This window comes from Mesoplodon mirus, assembly GCF_964341445.2.
Source record: "Mesoplodon mirus genome assembly, chromosome: X".
Taxonomy (NCBI): Eukaryota; Metazoa; Chordata; class Mammalia; order Artiodactyla; family Ziphiidae; genus Mesoplodon; species Mesoplodon mirus.
In genome coordinates, this window is record NC_138981.1 from 111,804,254 (window position 1) to 111,823,132 (window position 18,879).

The 18,879-nt window shown below is 38.0% G+C and overlaps 1 protein-coding gene across 4 annotated transcripts in view; it reads right to left on the bottom strand.

Moving 5' to 3' along the window:
- ZNF280C (zinc finger protein 280C) overlaps positions 1 to 18,064 on the bottom strand; it is a 62,035-nt gene extending 43,971 nt beyond the window's left edge. For 3 of the 4 annotated variants that reach the window (XM_082609137.1, XM_082609138.1, XM_082609135.1), the window contains exons 1-4: positions 17,953 to 18,064; positions 8,134 to 8,179; positions 7,964 to 8,010; positions 3,601 to 3,750 (exon numbers count right to left, since the gene is read on the bottom strand). In XM_082609137.1, coding sequence (XP_082465263.1) covers positions 3,601 to 3,750; positions 7,964 to 7,994 — 181 coding nt within the window. In that variant the 5' untranslated portion in view covers positions 7,995 to 8,010; positions 8,134 to 8,179; positions 17,953 to 18,064. The other variant, XM_082609136.1, reaches the window with a different exon arrangement.
- Between the last annotated feature and the right edge of the window lie 815 nt (positions 18,065 to 18,879).

The window sequence follows — 18,879 nt, forward strand, 5'->3', positions numbered from 1 at the left end:
AACACTCCCATTTACCACTGCAACAAAAAGAATAAAATATCCAGGAATAAACCTACCTAAGGAGACAAAAGACCTGTATGCAGAAAATCATAAGACACTGATGAAAGAAATTAAAGATGATACAAATAGATGGAGAGATATACCATTCTCCTGGATTGGAAGAATCAATATTGTGAAAAGGACTCTACTACCCAAAGCAATCTACAGATTCAATGCAATCCCTATCAAACTACCAATGGCATTTTTCACAGAACTAGAACAAAATATTTCAAAATTTGTTTGGAAAGACAAAAGACCCCGAATAGCCAAAGCAATCTTGAGAACGAAAAACGGAGCTGGAGGAATCAGGCTCCCTGACTTCAGACTATACTACAAAGCTACAGTAATCAAGACAGTGTGGTACTGGCACAAAAACAGAAAGATAGATCAGTGGATCAGGATAGAAAGCCCAGAGATAAACCCACGCACATATGGCCAACTTATCTTTGATAAAGGAGGCAGGAATGTACAGTGGAGAAAGGACAGCCTCTTCAATAAGTGGTGCTGGGAAAACTGGACACGGACATGTACAAGTATGAGATTAGATCATTCCCTAACACCATACACAAAAATAAGCTCAAAATGGATTAAAGACCTAAATGTAAGGCCAGAAACTATCAAACTCTTAGAGGAAAACATAGGCAGAACACTCTATGACATAAATCACAGCAAGATCCTTTTGGACCCACCTCCTAGAGAAATGGAAATAAAAACAAAGATAAACAAATGGGACCTAATGAAACTTCAAAGCTTTTGCACAGCAAAGGAAACCATAAACAAGACCAAAAGACAACCCTCAGAATGGGAGAAAATATTTGCAAATGAAGCAACTGACAAAGGATTAATCTCCAAAATTTATAAGCACCTCATGCAGCTCAATAGCAAAAAAACAAACAACCCAATCCAAAAATGGGCAGAAGACTTAAATAGGCATTTCTCCAAAGAAGATATACAGACTGCCAACAAAAACATGAAAGAATGCTCAACATCATTAATCATTAGAGAAATGCAAATCAAAACTACAATGAGATATCATCTCACACCAGTCAGAACGGCCATCATCAAGAAGTCTAGAAACAATAAATGCTGGCGAGGGTGTGGAGAAAAGGGAACACTCTTGCACTGCTGGTGGGAATGTGAATTGGTACAGCCACTATGGAGAACAGTATGGAGGTTCCTTAAAAAACTAAAAATAGAACTACCATATGATCCAGCAATCCCACTACTAGGCATATACCCTGAGAAAACCATAATTCAAAAAGAGACATGTACCAAAATGTTCATTGCAGCTTTATTCACAATAGCCCAGAGATGGAAACAACCTAAGTGTCCATCATCGGATGAATGGATAAAGAAGATGTGGCACATATATACAATGGAATATTACCCAGCCATAAAAAGAAACGAAACTGAGCTATTTGTAATGAGGTGGATAGACCTAGAGTCTGTCATACAGAGTGAAGTAAGTCAGAAAGAGAAAGACAAATACTGTATGCTAACACATATATATGGAATTTAAGAAAAAAATGTCATGAAGAACCTAGGGGTAAAACAGGAATAAAGACACAGACCTACTTGAGAATGGACTTGAGGACATGGGGAGGGGGAAGGGTAAGCTGTGACAAAGCAAGAGAGAGGCATGGACATATATACAGTTCCAAACGTAAGGTAGATAGATAGTGGGAAGCAGCCACATAGCACAGGGAGATCACCTCGGTGCTTTGTGACCGCCTGGAGGGGTGGGATAGGGAGGGTGGGAGGGAGGGAGATGCAAGAGGGAAGGGATGTGGCAACAGATGTATATGTATGACTGATTTACTTTATTATAAAGCAGAAACTAAAAAAAAAAAAAAAAAAAAACTAATACAGGACATCCCTGGTGGTGCAGTGGCTAAGAATCTGCCTGCCATTGCAGGGGATAAGGGTTCGAGCTCTGGTCCCGGAAGATCCCACATGCCACGGAGCAACTAAGCCCATGCACCACAGCTATGGAACCTGCACTCTAGAGCCCACTAGCCACAAGTACTGAGCCCATGTGCCACAACTACTAAAGCCTGCATGCCTAGAGTCTGTGCTGCACAACAAGAGAAGCCACTGCAATGAGAAGCCTGTGCACCGCAATGAAGAGTAGCCCCTGCTTGCTGCAACTAGAGAAAGCCCGCACGCAGCAATGAAGACCCAATGCAGCCAAAAATAAATAAATAAATTAATTAATTTAAAAAATAGATATTTAAAAAAAACTAATACACATTATTCTAGTTGAGTACTAGTCATCTATAACTGATATAAATCCAATGTGAACTGTCATGCTTTCAATAAGATGATGTGAATAATATTGAAATATGGCGATATTTCAGTATAAAAATAATCACAGTGACTAGGAAACATTAAGAGAATATAATATTCTGTTTCTCTATCAGCAGCAAATATGCCAACATGCCTACTTCCTTGAAGTCGCACTCCACTTAGCATCTCTCAATTTGCCACAGGAAGTGATACTGAGAATTAAACTAAATTAAATTATTCTACCTTTTATAAAACTGAATAGAAGTGCTATTCTAAGTTTAGAGTCAAGAGAAGTAAGAACTAGGCTTTCAGAAAGTTACAAACTTTTCTCTAAACTACACTATTATGCACTGCCATAGTAAGTAAGAAAACACTGGTAGGCTGGCTACATTCTTTGGTAAATTCTCCTGGCTTAACAGAAGTAAGTATAATGAGAATCTGTTTCTTCATTCTCCGCTGAAACTCATTGTGTTGTTCCTCTGCATTTTACACATTTCTGATTGGACATCTTAACAAGTATCATTAATATCTTCACTTTAACATTATAACAATGTCAAGTCTAATTACTCTACGAGAAATCCACAAAGGCACTGGACATATTCTCCTAGAAAGTGTGGATTAAGGATTAAGTGTGCTGACTGCTTGCATCATCCCAATATAGCAGCTGAAGATCAGGCCACTGTATATTCTTCATGAATATACAGTAATCAGGAGTTGCTGAAAGATGGGTGTGGCCAGAAGCTACCGGCCATGTTGGCACACAGACCAGCACCTTTAATTTTTGTAGCCATGAATCAAGATGACTCTGATGAGGCACTTGCCTGTGTGTAAGAAACTCCATCAGAGACTAACAAAAACTTATTTAGTAGTCTGATATTTTAAGCAAAACATTCCAACACTTCCTTTTCTGGGTACATTTGGGCTTAAGGGAAAAAAAGAAAAATTAACAAATAAACAAGTAAATAGGCTACTTGGCTTCAATAAAATTATGATTTCTAATCTCAAAAGGCCTACAATGTTGTTAGGTAATCTTAACCTTTAGGTAATTTAGTTAACATTTTCCTTTTCTCTCATATGACATTTTTACCTCCCATACCTCCTTGTTCAACTCCCCAACCACATTCTCCCTCCGATTCTCACAAATTCTTACTGACCTCTATGCTCTCTCTCACCTCCAGCTCCTTATAGAGTAACAAGGACATATAAGACAGCCCCAGGTTTTCCATTAGAAGCAACATCTTATAAAGCTTTGCTTCACTGAAAGTGAATGCTTACTTGAAATGGCTGGTCTTGAATGTTTTACCTCTCCAACAAAGATCACCTCCTCCTCCTCATCTTCATCCTTAGTTTTTACTACTGTCATCTGCCATGGTTCCAGATCTTCTTCTTCACATTCCATGAACAGTTCTGCCATTTTGGAATTATCTAATTTTCAAAAAGAGAGAATCAAATTTTATTTTTTAAACACTTTTTTTGCAATACATAGTATGATATTTAAGATGTACTTTAATATTCTGATAGCAATTACTGAACTGGTATTTGTCAGTAAATGGTAACAGAAGTATGAAACTTGGAACTCAACCTCTAATATCTAAACTAGTAAAATTAATCTAGCTAGATAGATAATGGATGACAGTAGTTATTTACAGTGGCTAATAAATTTTAGGAACAATCAAATCCAATCAAAGTGAGTTTCAGTTTTATGACTAGAATATGATTATATCCATGAAATAACTGTACCTATTATCTGAACCCCCCCCCACAAACTTCTGTATTAACAAAAGGGAGATAAACTGAGAATAAGAAGCAACAGGTGGGAGATATGCTAGAAAAACTGAACCAGATTCAGGGATACCAGGCACAGGACAAGGCAGGGATGAGATGCTGGAACGAAAATAGGATAATTAAATGAGGCTTATTCCATCCCAGAGCAGATTACGCATTTCTCACCTGAAGAAACTAAGTAAAGAACATACTGTGGATACCACCAGCCTACAAATGCTGACCAATCACACAGAGCTACCAGGAAGCATTTTAGTGCCTCATTTTTAAATATGGATAGACACCCAATAAGCCCCAGAAATATGACTGAAATCTCCAATGTGAAAGACCAAAGTAATAAAATGGACCAAAAGATATTAAAGAAAACACAGATAATACAGAGAACAAGAGAAAACATTAGAGACTGTAATTAGCATTTTAAAGAGATAAGACAGGAACGTTATAAATAGTAATATTCACAAAGCAAAAAGATTAAAAATAAAATAGCCAAAATTCAGTAAAGAAAAATAAAATGCCAAATTTGGGTAAACAGCCCATAAGTGGAAAAAGTCAAAAAGTATACATATACTAAATAGAGAAGACAAGTTGGCTATAAAATCAATTTCAAAGGTACAACTCACGTAATAAAGGCCCAGAAAAGAACAGAGGAAAAAAGAGGATATAATCAAAGGAAAAATACAAGAAAAATTCCCAGTTCTAAAGGACATAAATCTCTAGATTGAAAGGGCCCACCAGCACCTAGCACAACGATCAAGAAAAAAACCTACAGTAGATGGACAAATCATGAAATTTCAGAATGCTGGAAATAAAGAGAATATCCTAAAATCTGAGAGAGAGAGAGAGAGGGAGAGAAGAAAGTTGGAATAATGATTTCAAAAGTCTTAGTAAAAATAATTTTCAATTTAGAATTCTATACCCAGCCAAGATTTTTGTCAAGCATGAAGTTACATATTCTTTCAGCAAGAATAAAGACCAGTGGGACTTCCCTGGCAGTGCAGTGGTTAAGAATCTGCCTGCCAATGCAGGGGACACAGGCTCGAGCCCTGGTCCGGGAAGATCCCACATGCCACGGAGCAAATAAGCCCATGCACCACAACTACTGAGACTGCGTGGCACAACTACTGAAGCCAGTGTGCCTAGAGCCTGTGCTCCACAGTAAGAGAAGCCACCACAGTGAGAAGCCAGCACACTGCAACGAAGCGTAGCCCCCACTCGCTGTAACTAGAGAAAGCTCATGAGCAGCAACGAAGACCCAACACAGCCAAAAATAAATAATGAATAAAATAAATAAATAAATAAATACACAACTTTAAAAAAAAAAAAAGAATAAAGACCAGCAACATCACACAAAATTTACCTCCCATTCGCCCTTTCTTTCTTAGGAAGACCCCAGCAAAATATGAGACTTAAGGAGGAAGACACAGAATGCAGAAAACATGACATTGAACACAATACAAAGACAAAGGGAAGTCCCAGGACAATAGCTGTTCAACAGGTCTAGAAAGCAACCAGCCAGAGTAGAGACGACCATTACTCCCAGGAGGAATGTCTCTAGGAGACCAAACACACACACATACACACACACACACACACAGATTAACAATCAAATTGTTAGATTACCTGACAAGTTTTACCATATAGAAAATCAACTTAAGAGGCTACAAAAGGGTGTGAGAAGACTTGGCTATAAATTTTAATAAAATTTAACAAATTTTAAAAACCAAAAAATTTAAATTGCTGGATATGTATTAAAAAAAGGAAATGTATCCATAATATATTATTACCATCATATCAATACTATGCTCATCAGCAAACAATATTTGTTACAGTCATCACAATAAAAACATCAAATATGATTTAACCAAAAATTGAGATATAACTACATTGGGAGGTGCTTGGGGGTGGTGGTTAAGTGTACGAAAACTAAAATCCTCCTATTCCTTAATGGAAAAATCATTAGATAATGTCAAAAACTGATGATTCAAGAGACAGCAGTACATATTTCAAACATTTAGAAATATGAAACTAATTATTAGAAAAACAGCTAAACTATTCAAAGTGGATGTCTTGAAAGAACAGGGAGTACGTAGGCCCAAAACACACACACACCTCTCTCTTGCTTGCTCTCTCACTTTTCAAGAATCTGTGGGTATGCAACCTATAAATTTCTGATTGTCTTTTTAAAATTATGTATTATTTTTAAAAATTCACCCAAATTAAAATAATAGCAATGAAGATGGATATAAGTGGCACTAGATATATGGAGTAAGATGTGGATGGGCTAACAACTTTGAAAAAATAAAAACAAAACAAAATAATAACTCTAGAGTTCTGGCTTAGACAATGATATCATTTTTTTATTAGACAATGATATCTAAGATTTATCTTTTAAATAATTTATAAAGGTAATTTTACTAGATTAAAACAATGTCATTTCTACTTTTGACTCAAAATTAAAAGGTACTATGTGAATATAATGATTTGGGGATGGCATACAAAAGAAACACTTTAATAAATTGGTGCTATTTTCTAACAAATTTGTAAAATGTAGTTTCCCCTTCTATACAAATAATTTCTTAGCATAGTGTTGTTTAATGCTTAGTAGTTCACCTACCATAAAACAAAATAAAAAAATCTTCCACTCTCCCAAATGTAACCAATTTTAAGAACCTATCTCTTTTCCAAACCTTACTTTAAAAAATATATACAGAATGTTCTAAGTGAAAAAATTAAAAGTGTAATTCATAGTTTAGCATTTGCATATTGTGTCCCTCAGAGCCCTCATTTGTACTGTTTTTCCATCTAAAATACCCTTCCTCCTTACCTTATACTGTCCATATTATTCAACTATAGTAGAAAGAGCATGGACTTGACATCAAATTGAATAGTTCAAATCTTCATTGCACCATTTCTAATGTAACTCTGGAGAAATTACTTGAATCTGTTTCCTCACCTAAAATATGGGTGTAATATCTACCTAATAGAAGTGGTAATATAGATTTAGGGAAAAGCTACATGAAGTACCTAACTTCAAGCAATACTCAACAAAATATTAATTCCCTACTCCTTCCCAACTCTTGGTTCAATTGTAACTCCTCGATAAACTATTAGACCCTGTTTTTCTTCCACCTTTTACTACACTGACAGCCTATGCCAGGCAACTCAGAATATACTATATATAATCTCAAACTGCTATTTCTTAATGTGTCTTAACTGTACATGTCTAGCTCCAAAGTAAGCTCCTTGAGAGTAAAGAACATATTTTCTTCTTCCTTTACATTTCCTTTTACACACAGTAGTCTACTGGATATGCAGTAGGCACTTAACATGCGGTAATCTAAGGGCTAAGGAACTAGGCAAAGTCAGGCAATGCCAAGTTTAAAAAATGAGAGACCCATGTATACTGATAATAAAGAAATTTATATCTACGTTAATACCATGGTCTTAATGTCATGTTGATACATAGGTCTTCCTCATTCTTTTTAACTGGGTACCGACACTGTCAATATATTCAAGATAGATGGTTGAGTAAAAAATTTTAAGGGCACATAATAGCATATACAGTATGATCTTATCTAGAAATAATTTATTTTTTGTCTATGCATAGAAAAAAGTTTGTGATTATGTATACCAAACCGATAATAGTAGTTATCTCTGGAAATGAGGAAGAAACACTTCATTTCTACTTTACTGACATTTTTATTGTATGTAGTTCTTTTTTACTATGGTATTACTTTAATGTTTTTGTGTGTTTTTTTAACGTGCCCACCTCTGTCTCTCTCACCTTTTCTCATGAAGCAAGGTTATCAGTACAAGACCCAAGTACACTAGTATCACTTGCAGCAGCAATACTTACTTTTTGGTTGAAAAGGGTTGTCGTTGTCCATCAAGTTGCAGAGTCACCTAAGCATTAACACATGACATCAATCAATTTTATGAGTCACTTTAAGTAACACCAAATATACTGAAACATGATACTTGGGATTCAGAAATCTTTGGGTCTAATTTCAATCTCCAGAAACTCACCATGTGACTCCACACAAGGTAGCAAGTTAGGTCTTAGTTTTCTGCCCTATAAAATAAAGATACTTACTATTAGGATGGATTTGTTAAATTAAATGTACACACATTAAATATTTTTCTCTACAAAAAGTTTACCTTTTGAGTTTGATATACACATGCTACTCACTTTCCATAATTGGCTCATTCCTGAATGAATGCAAATTTTGTAAATAAAATGCTGAATGTAATAAGCATTTATTATTTGAAGAAATCTGCAATTATTAAATTACAAATAATTTTTGAAAGAGGCCCTTCTGTAAATGAGTAATCACCCTGTAATACATGCTTTAGTAAATCTGAATTTTGAAATGCTAAGTAACATTAATCTTTAACTGTTGTTCTTTACATTTCAGAAATAAATTAATATTATAAAAAAACACATTCAAAGAAATTTTTAGGTTTTGTTTCTTATCAATGCTAACAAAAGAACAGAAAATTAGTTGGATACATTTTATCATAGATTAACTCATTAAAAATAATTACTCATTGCCTTCTGTACTCAATGAAATGTGCTCAGTTCTAGGGAAAAAATTAAGATGAAGAAATCATAGTCCTTGCCTTCAGAAGTTTACAATCTAATAATGTCTATGTTTCTTTGGGCTTTTCAAAAAGCTGTTACAGGGCTTCCCTGGTGGCGCAATGGGTGAGAGTCCGCCTGCCGATGCAGGGGACACAGGTTTGTGCCCCGGTCCGGGAGGATCCCACATGCCGTGGAGCGGCTGGGCCCGTGAGCCACGGCCACTGGGCCTGAGCGTCCGGAGCCTGTGCTCCGCAACGGGAGAGGCCACAGCCGTGAGAGGCCCACGTACCGCAAAAAAAAAAAAAGAAAAAAAAAAGCTGTTACAATAAACATTTTCAAAAAAACATTTAAATTGCTTTCTTTAAAACAGGAATTTCTGTTCTGAATTCTCATGCACATACACATTTTTTTACATACAAGATAAACATGCTTAAAAAACTATTTCAGCTATTTAAAAAAGTTAAAACTTAAACATCAATAATCTAAAGTATTAAGATAAATAGAGTTAACTGAGTTTCCACATTTGTCATAATCCTCAGAGTAGCAAAAGCAAGCTTTCTTGCTTTTTCCAATTCCAAATCATTTAGACTGAATTAGATCAAAGGAAAAAACCGACTTTAACTCCAAAAGAAGTTACTGGTATAAATGTTTGAATTACTATTACAAGAATCTCTAGTGAATTCTGTACTTAAGTAAATTCCCCTATTTCTGAGGTTTGGCTATTGAAACCTCTGAACTCAATTATTTGAATAGTTATTGCTTGTCCCTAAACGAGAATTAAGGTAATGCATATGTCAAGTAGATAAATACATGACAATTCTCACTCAGCATTAAGGACCTACTGCTACGAAGAATACAGAACATTTTTTAAGAGTCACAACTGTACAGCATTTGAGATTCATATAGAATCCTTTTATTAAATGATCATATACAATATCTATTGGTACAAATACCCTAAATTGGTACTAAATGTACAAGTAGTCTATATAAACAAGTCATATCCACTGCCCATGACTACTACAGCGGTACCTTCTGAGGCTGATAGCAGCCACCAAGGAGCGTCAATTGGTACATTCATAAACACTCTCAGATGCCATTAGAACCATAACTTCAGTCTAAAGCTGTGCTATCCAATAAGGTAGTTGAGCCCCCCCCAAAACTAACAGTTTTGGTGGCAAGGCAAGGAATTCCATGGGACATTAAATCATCTGTTAGAGAAATGGAATATCTAGCAAAATATGCAAGAAGTATCTTAGAATCCCTGTAAGAGCAACTCCAAAGGGTCTCTAGGTTCTGAAACTCAGAGTTGGCACCAAAATAAGCGGAAAAGAACTCTCCACCTCAGCTATTGACAAGTAACTGACTAATTCCAAGTAACTGACTAATGAAAGACCTACAGCACAACCCATTCAGTTTTTGGAGACTGCATGTCTAAATAATTATAATTATAATTTACATACATATATTTTGTTTCAGCTTTTATGCATCTAAAATTCAACTATCTTTTAAGAGTTAATTCTACAAAAATTAAAAAAAAACATTAGTGGATTAAAATAGTTACAATAGTTAATTGTATGTTATGTGTATTTTACCACAAAATAAAATATTTTAAAAAGTAATAGATACGGCGTCGGCTCGAAGGAAGCGGCTTCCGAGTCCTCGAGGGCGGCCCCGGGAAGGTCGCGGCTGGCCGGGGCCGGCGCCCGCCTTCCGCTTGGGGCGTTGCCGACCCTCAGGGCCCCGCGGTCCCACACAGGCGGCCAACGGCTTGCGGCCCGAGCACGTGCGCGGCCGGAAGGGCGTGGCCGCGCCTCCCCCGCCCGCCCCGCCTTTGTCTGCCCGCCGCCCCCGGCCTCCCAAAATGGCCCCTCGTCAGGAAATGGCGCCGCGCCGCCCGCGTTCCTCAGGCGGGGCGCCCGCACCCAGGCCCTCGGCCTCCCCCCGCCGCCCGCCCCAACCTCGAAGGAGACGCAGCCCAAGGGCTCGCCGTCGACGGCGATGTCAAAGAACACGGAGGAAGACGTTAAAACAAGAGCCTGTCACTTCCCTGGTGGCGCAGTGGTTGGGAATCGCCTGCCAATGTGGCGACATGGGTTTGAGCCCTGGTCCGGGACGATCCCACATGCTGTGGAGCACCTAGGCCCTTGCGCCACAGCTGCTGAGCCTGTGCTCTGGAGCCCGCGAGCCACAACTACTGAGCCAGCATGCCACAACTACTGAAGCCCGGGTGCCTAGAGCCCGTGCTCCGCAGCAGGAGAGGCCACTGCAGTGAGAAGCCTGCGCGCTGCATCAAAGACCCAACGCAGCCAAAAATAAATACATTTATTTAAAAAAGAAAAAAAGTAATAGATACAATTTCACACCCACTAGGATGGTTATAACCACAAAGACAGACAATAACAAGTGTTGGCAAGGATATGGAGAAATTGGAACCCTCATACACTGCTGGTAGGAGTATAAAATGGTGCAGACACTGTGGAAAACACTTTGGCAATTCCTCACAAACTTAAAGTTACCATATGACCCAGCAATTCCACTCCTAGCAAGAGAGAATTGAACACGTATGTCTACACAAAAACTTGCAGATGAAAGTTCATAGCAGTATTATTAATAGCAAAAAGTAAACAACCCAAATGCCTGATTAATGGAGAAACAAAATGTGATATATCCATACAATGGAATAGTACTGTCATAGAAAGGAATGAAGTACTGATATATACTACAAAATGGATGGATGGATGGACCGACCTTGAGAACATTATACTAAGTGAAAGAAACCAGTCAAAAAGACCACATATTGTATGATTTCATTTATATGAAATGTCCAGAAATGGCAAATCCATAAAGGCAGAAAGTAGAGTAGTGGCTGCTTAGGGCTGGGAGGGTTGGGGGGAAAATAAGGAGTGACTTCTAATGGGTATGGGGTGTTTCTTTATGGGGTGATTAAATTTTTTTTGTTTTTTTAAAAAATATTTATTTATTTATGGCGGCACATGGGCTTTCTCTAGTTGCGGTGAGTGGGGGCTACTCTTTGTTGTGGTGTGCAGGCTTCTCACTGCGGTGGCTTCTCTTGCTGCAGAGCTCGGGCTCTAGGCCCTTGGGCTTCAGTAGTTGCGGTTCATGGGCTCTAGAGCACAGGCTCAGTAGCTGTGGTGCACGGGCTTAGCTGCTCCGTGGCATGTGGGATCTTCCCGGACCAGGGCTCGAACCCGTGTCCCCTGCATTGGCAGGCAGATTCTTAACCACTGCACCACCAGGGAAGTCCGAAAATGTTTTAAAATTGATTGTGGTGATGGGTGCACAACACTGTGAATGTACTAAAATCACTGAATTGTACATTGAATGGGTGAATTGTATGTTATATGAATTATAGCTCAGTAAAGCTGTTAAGCATGTATTAAGCTGGTAGGATATAAGTCTGGTGGTGATGGAAGTCCCTATGTGGAGAAAGACTACCTAAGAAAGACGCCAACAAAGAGAATAGCAAAACCATAAGATTATGGAGTAGAGAAAAAGAGGGTAGGACAGGGAGACATTCAAGTTCTTTTGCTACCATCTAAACACCTAAGCCATGCTTGGAGGCAAAGTAGCTACTAGAACTTTTCAGTTAAGAGAGGGAATAATTGTTCATTTCTGGTCAAACTACTTTGAGTTAAGTTTCTGGTACTTACATTCAAGATTAATAATGCACTTTCCAACAAATTACCCCAACATTTTTGAAACTAACAGACCTCTGGGAAAATACTTATATTCCAGATGGTACAAGAAAGCTCTAAAACAATACATTGTTTTGCTATCTAAAAAATTAACATAAGCATACTCCAAGGATCATCTGAATGACTACTTTATAATGAAGCTCAGTCACATAATTTCAGTACTCACATTTTTTAAAACTGAGATATAACTGACATACATTATATTAGTTTCAGGTGTACAACACAATGATTTGATATATGTGCATATTGCAAAATGATCACCACAGTAAGTCTAGTTAACATCCATTACCACATATAGTTACAATTTTTTTTTCTTGTGATGAGAACTTTTAAGATCTACTCTCTTAGCAACCTTCAAATATACAATAGTCTTATTAACTGTAGTCACCACACTATATTACATCCCCAGGACTTATTTTATAACTGGAAGTTTGTACCTTTTGACCACCTTCACCCAATTTTGTCCCCCTCTCCCCCAACCACCAATCTGTTCTCTGTATCTATGAGGTGTGTGTGTGTGTTTTTAAAGATTCCACATACCAGTGAGATTATATGTTATTTGTCTTTCTTTGTCTGACTTAGCGTAATGCCTTAAAGGTCCATTCATGTTGTCGCAAATGGCAAGATTTCCTTCTTTTTTATGGCTGAATAGTATTCCACATTTTCTTTATTTGTTCATCTAAAGATGGACACTTAGGTTTTCCCATGTCTTGGCTATTACAATAATATTATAACATTATACTACAATAATGCTGCAATGAACACGGGGGTGCAGATATCTTTTTGAGTTAGTGTTTTTGTTTCCTCTGGATAAACACTTAGAAGAGGAACTGTTAGATCATACCAGTACTCATGTTTCTGTCTGTATTTACTATTGCATTGTCATCAAGTACTATCACTTTTACTGCTGCTGGCTAATAATAAAAGAACAGAGGGAGGGAATATCTAAATGATGCATTTATACTAAATGCAAGGAAAATGACAGTATTTATGGTTAGCTAGAGAAATGAAGGTATTGAAAAAGTTTAAACAGAAAAATCTTGCTACTGCTTAGATAGATATGAATCATGGATATGAAAAACTCAAAAAAAGTAGTCAGTAACTTTGTTTCACCAAAATACATTATTCAATGTATTAAAGTTGATTCGAATGGCACTGATTTTGCAGTTTTCATTATTTTGTTTTATGACTGTAGAAGAACTCTAAGAATATTTAAACATTTTAAGTAAGAGGGTGTCTGTGAAAATGTTTTCCTTATAATAGGAATTAATTGGTACGGTACTCAAATCCAAGAAACACTGGGTTATACCTTGGTTTCTTAGACAATTTCACTGGCACCTAAACAATTCAAACTCTCAAACCAGGTTTTGGGAACAAATCACATATAATTTAGAAGGAAAATATAGACTCATCATCTTTTCTTTGTCCAAGAAGTTTTTATATTGTGGAAATGATTTATTTTTTTGAAAGCCTGAACACATGAAGTCCATGTACATTTTGAGCAGATCTTTAATAACTCTACTATTTCCCCCCTAATTTAAGTTTTCAACTTTTGTCTGTTGACTTTCATACTTCATCTATATGTAGAAAATTGCTAGTTGACACTAAGATTTAAAATTCATTAGCATAATACTTTGCAAAGATTGTCTATATTTTAAAACATTTTAAAATTAGCTCTTGGGATGGACCACCCCTCTAATAAAATTTACTTTCTGCAAAGTAATTTTTAGATCATATTCAGGGTAAAGATTTTATCTATAAGATGTTTTTATTGTAATTGATATGTAAAAGATATAACCTGGAGAAAAGACAAATGCATAATTGGCCTTTCAAAGACAAACTATATAATAAATGTTTTAATAAGTTTCATAAGATATTCTTTAAAAAATATTTATTTATTTGGTTGCACCATCTCTTAGTTGCAGCAGGTGGGCTCTTTAGTTGCGGCACGTGAACTCTTAGTTGCAGCATGCATGTGGGATCTAGTTCCCTGACCAGGGGTCGAACCAGGCCCCCTGCATTGGGAGTACAGAGTCTTATCCACTGTGCCACCAGGGAAGTCCCTTTAATAAGATATTCTATAATCACTAATTCCTAAAGTAACTTCAGGGAGTATATATTCTTAATTAATTCACATTTTATAGGAATAAAACTGATCCACTGGGAAAATATCAAGTAAAAATATGGAGCACAATTATGGGAATACTGGACATAGGGGCTGAATAACTGAGTGGGAATTTGAAGTCTACCACTTTCTGGTTGCCAAACCTATAGGATATTTAACTGGCCTCTTTGAACTTAGTTTTTCTATCTGTAAAATGAAAACAGTAATACCTTCCTTGCAGCACTACTGGAAGGTTAAATGAAGCACATGAAAAATTACTGTACAATACTTTGCATTATTTTGCTCAACTGTTCCTTCTTTACTGAAAATCATACAAGTTGATGAATATAAGCACTAAGAAGAAACAAAATTCTAGTTCACGTATAGAACTGTTAAAATTCTGTCACAAATAAAGAACACCAGATCAGCAGTTCTCAAACTTTTTTGGGCTCAGGTCCACTCTTCATTCTTAAAACTTATTGAGGACCCCAATGAGCCTCCTGTTTATGTGGATTATATCTCTTGATACTTACACCATATTAGAAATTTAAACTGAGAAAAAATTCAATATATATTAATTTATTTAAAGTAATAATAAGCCCATTACATGTCCATATAAATATTTTTAATTAAAATAATTTCAAAAACAAAAAATTTAAGGAGAAGAATGACAATGATTTACGTTTTTGCAAGTGTCTTTAATATCTGTCTTAACAAAAGACAAGTGGAGGGCTTCCCTGGTGGCGCAGTGGTTGAGAGTCCGCCTGCTGATGCAGGGGACACGGGTTTGTGCCCCGGTCCAGGAAGATCCCACATGCCACGGAGCAGCTGGGCCCGTGAGCCATGGCTGCTGGGCCTGTGCATCCAGAGCCTGTGCTCTGCAACAGGAGAGGCCACAACAGTGAGAGGCCCGCGTATCGCAAAAAAAAAAAAAAAAAAAAAAAAGAAAAGTGGATTCTTTTATCAGCTTCTGGAATGTATTTTTTAGTTCTTCTAAGTATATACAAAGAAGTACACCATGTCTAAACACTTATTAAATACCTAATAAAACTGGTTTCACTATTTCTTTATTCTTATGTAAATTATTTCTAAAATGACTTATAATATAAAAGATGAAATAAAAATTGTCCATTGGACCCAGATGGTACATAGGAATGACTACTTTTCCTGATATACTATTATTAAAAACACTTCTTAAAAGAAAACTGCTTTGCAATGAATGAATTTAAAAAGTCTAGACACGTTTGATACAAATTACTGAGTAAAACAAGTCTTCTGGGGTCATTATTTAAAACAACCTGACTGAAAATCATATATATTTTAAGTCCTTCTCTGAAGCAAGAAGAAAAAATATTCAGGGCTACGTATTTAATTAGTGAATATGTCAAATATTTCTGATCTTTGAAAAGTCACTTTCGAAATAAAGCACATTTTCCATATAAATTTCCAATATCCTATCTGTCACTAAAACTATGGGTTACTTTCTGTTCACAAAAATTGCTATTCATTTAGGTATTGCCCCTGTCCAACTGGTATAACAAGAACAACAGAAAAATTTGGGTATGGTTCTAAATGTCCTCTTGAATAAAGAAAACAAATTGGATAGAAGAGGAGGTACAGAATTATATATCCTTTCCCCTTACTCTCCTCTTCCACTAAGAAAGCTGATGCTGAGAAGTAAAACCCTGGGCTGAAAAAATCAGATTGGACTAGAAAACTTAACTGGGGAAAAGGGGTTGAAGAGAAGCTGAAATTTGGATCCCTTCAACTGGGGAAAAGGGGTTGAAGAGAAGAAGCTGAAATTTGGATCCCTTCAACGTAGAACTTTTTTCAACTTTTCAACATGCTTGGGAATAATAACAATATTATTTAAATTTAAAAAGTTGAAAAGATATGAAGTCTTCCAAAAATATTTTACTGAAGTGTAGTTGATTTACAATGTTGTGTTGATATGAAGTCTTAAATATTTTAAATATAAAGGAAAAGAGAATTGAAAAATGTTACTTATATATTTTAGGTGAGTCTCCATGCTTATTCTCCTTGACCACCTCACTCTCATTAAAAAAATGGATCATAATATAGTGAACTGAGCACTGGGTGAGGAGTCAGAAGACCTAGGTTCGAGAATTGGTTCTATCACTCCTAGCCCCATGACCTTGGTAAAGTCTCCTCCTTGAGGCTGTTTCCTCACCTTCTAAACAGTTCTATCAACACCCCACAGCCCACCTCAAAAGAGGTGATAGCCATGAAATATACAAATGCAAGATACAACTGCAGTGGGACTTGTACAAATGTTAAAACATCAAGGGCACACAGCCTTAATTTTATAAGCAACCCAGTGTCTGCTTAAGGAGACAGTTTGAGCTTTCACTGTAACCCCCCCAAAGCAAGACACATCACAAATGCTAAGACCAGACTTCTGTAGTTAAAACTCTACTTCTTGGTTTTAATTTTATGTTTAATGGCACTAAAAAGCATTAGAAATCACAGTTGAAACCTGAAAATAATAAAAGCAAAATTTAAGTTCACAGATTAAAAAAATCTTTGCAAACAAAGAGAACTCTTTGGATGTAGACCTCCTGTGCTTGTAGAAGCTGGTTCACTTGACATTTTCTTCTCTGATTTCTCCTTTTTAAAAAAAAAGCATTAAAACTTGAGATGAGTTAAGAGGAACTCCCTCCGTGTCTAGAGAAGGATAAAACCTCAGAATGAGATAATTTTTTCCGTCTCATTAAGTAAAACCTGCAAAGATCACTGTTAAAAAAACTGTGTCTCTTAACTCCACGTTTCTCCTCAGGGCTCTTCTCCTCTAGACAATAACGGAATGGAGCACGATTTCTATGACGGAGGAGAGAAGTCCCTTTGGCAAGAACAAGGATGTGAGCATTGAATGACCAGTAACCTGGGTGGGGGGGAATCAGGACAGAAAGAAAGGAGGGGCCCAAGAGGCCCTGAGGCCAGAAAGTTCGGAACCCTCTCTGGTTTCTATCCCCATGACTGAAGAGCCGGGGATGGGCGGGTCTCGCCAAACATCGGCATAATATATACAAAAGACCAAAGGGAGTTGCCTCCAGAAAGAAAAGCCAAAACCAGGCTGGGACCGACCGACACATAGGCCCCGGAAGGTGAGGAGGCAGCAGTGGCAACCCGAGTGACCCCGGCCCTCAGGCCGCCAACGGCTGCCGCCAAGCAGTTACCTTTCCGAGATGCCTCCCCCCGCCGGGCTGGTGCAAGATGGTGGCCCACCCGCCACCGCGCCGCCAAGTCCGTCCCCTGCCCCGCGCCCTGGGCCATCCTGGCGACGCACGCCAGCATCCAGACCCTCGACCTGCAGTGCTCACGGCCGGGCCACCTCAGCTGCCCTCAGAGTACGGTGGCCGTCGCCTCGCGGGAGAGCCCCTGCCTGCTTCCGCGCGGCGTAGGCGGGGGCGGGGGACACTTACCGCGAGCGGAGCAGGTCGGGCTGACTGGGACTCGGAGGAGGAGAAAGAGGAGGAGGAAAGGGAGGAGCGTGAAAAAATTAGGCGGCGGCCTCAGCCACAGCCACCTCCTGGGGCGACTATCGGCGCGGAACGAGCACCTCTGAGGAGGGGAGAAGTATATAACTACGCGCGCTGGCTCATGGGTAGACGCCAGCTTCTCCCCCGCCCCCCAAACATCCGGGTTTCTTTTCTAACGGACCAGGGAGGGCGGGCGAGGACATGTGCGCGGCCTTACACATTCTCGAAGGCAGCGGTGCTCTGCCTGCGGGTGGTGTGCTGTGGGCCACATTCCGCGCGTCAGGACGAGGGTCTGGGCTGATGCCTATCTCCTCGGCCAGACAACTGTCTAGCCCGTGTTGCAATCCCGAAATCAGGGCTACACATGAAATGTGAGCACATGGAAACGTGAATTCTGGGTCCTCCCAGTGTGTAAGGGCTAGAAGCACCAATTAAAAAAAATACTGTACCCAAGAGGTGAAGACATAAATCAGATGAGTGAAAAGAATAAAAATCAGGTTATTTTAAGTAACTGGTTAATTTTACTAAATTTACTTTAAAAAATATGATTTTGGTTGCATCTCTATTATTCCTAACTTGGTCATATAGTCGTCTATAATAGTTATTAAAATGTTAAGAAAAAATACATTTACAAGAAAAACACTTGCAAGATACTGCTTGCACAAACATATTCTAAACAATGTGTACTAAACAAATATAGAAAATTTTATCTCCCAATTTTCCTCACAAGGTCTATGGCACTAGTGTTCCTCCTCTCAAGACTTAAAATCTTGCCTCAGTAGTTCCTTAACACACATGTAAGCTCAATCAGCCACTGAACTCTACCAATTCTTCTATTTGAGCTAGTTTCTTCTTTCTCACCTATACTGC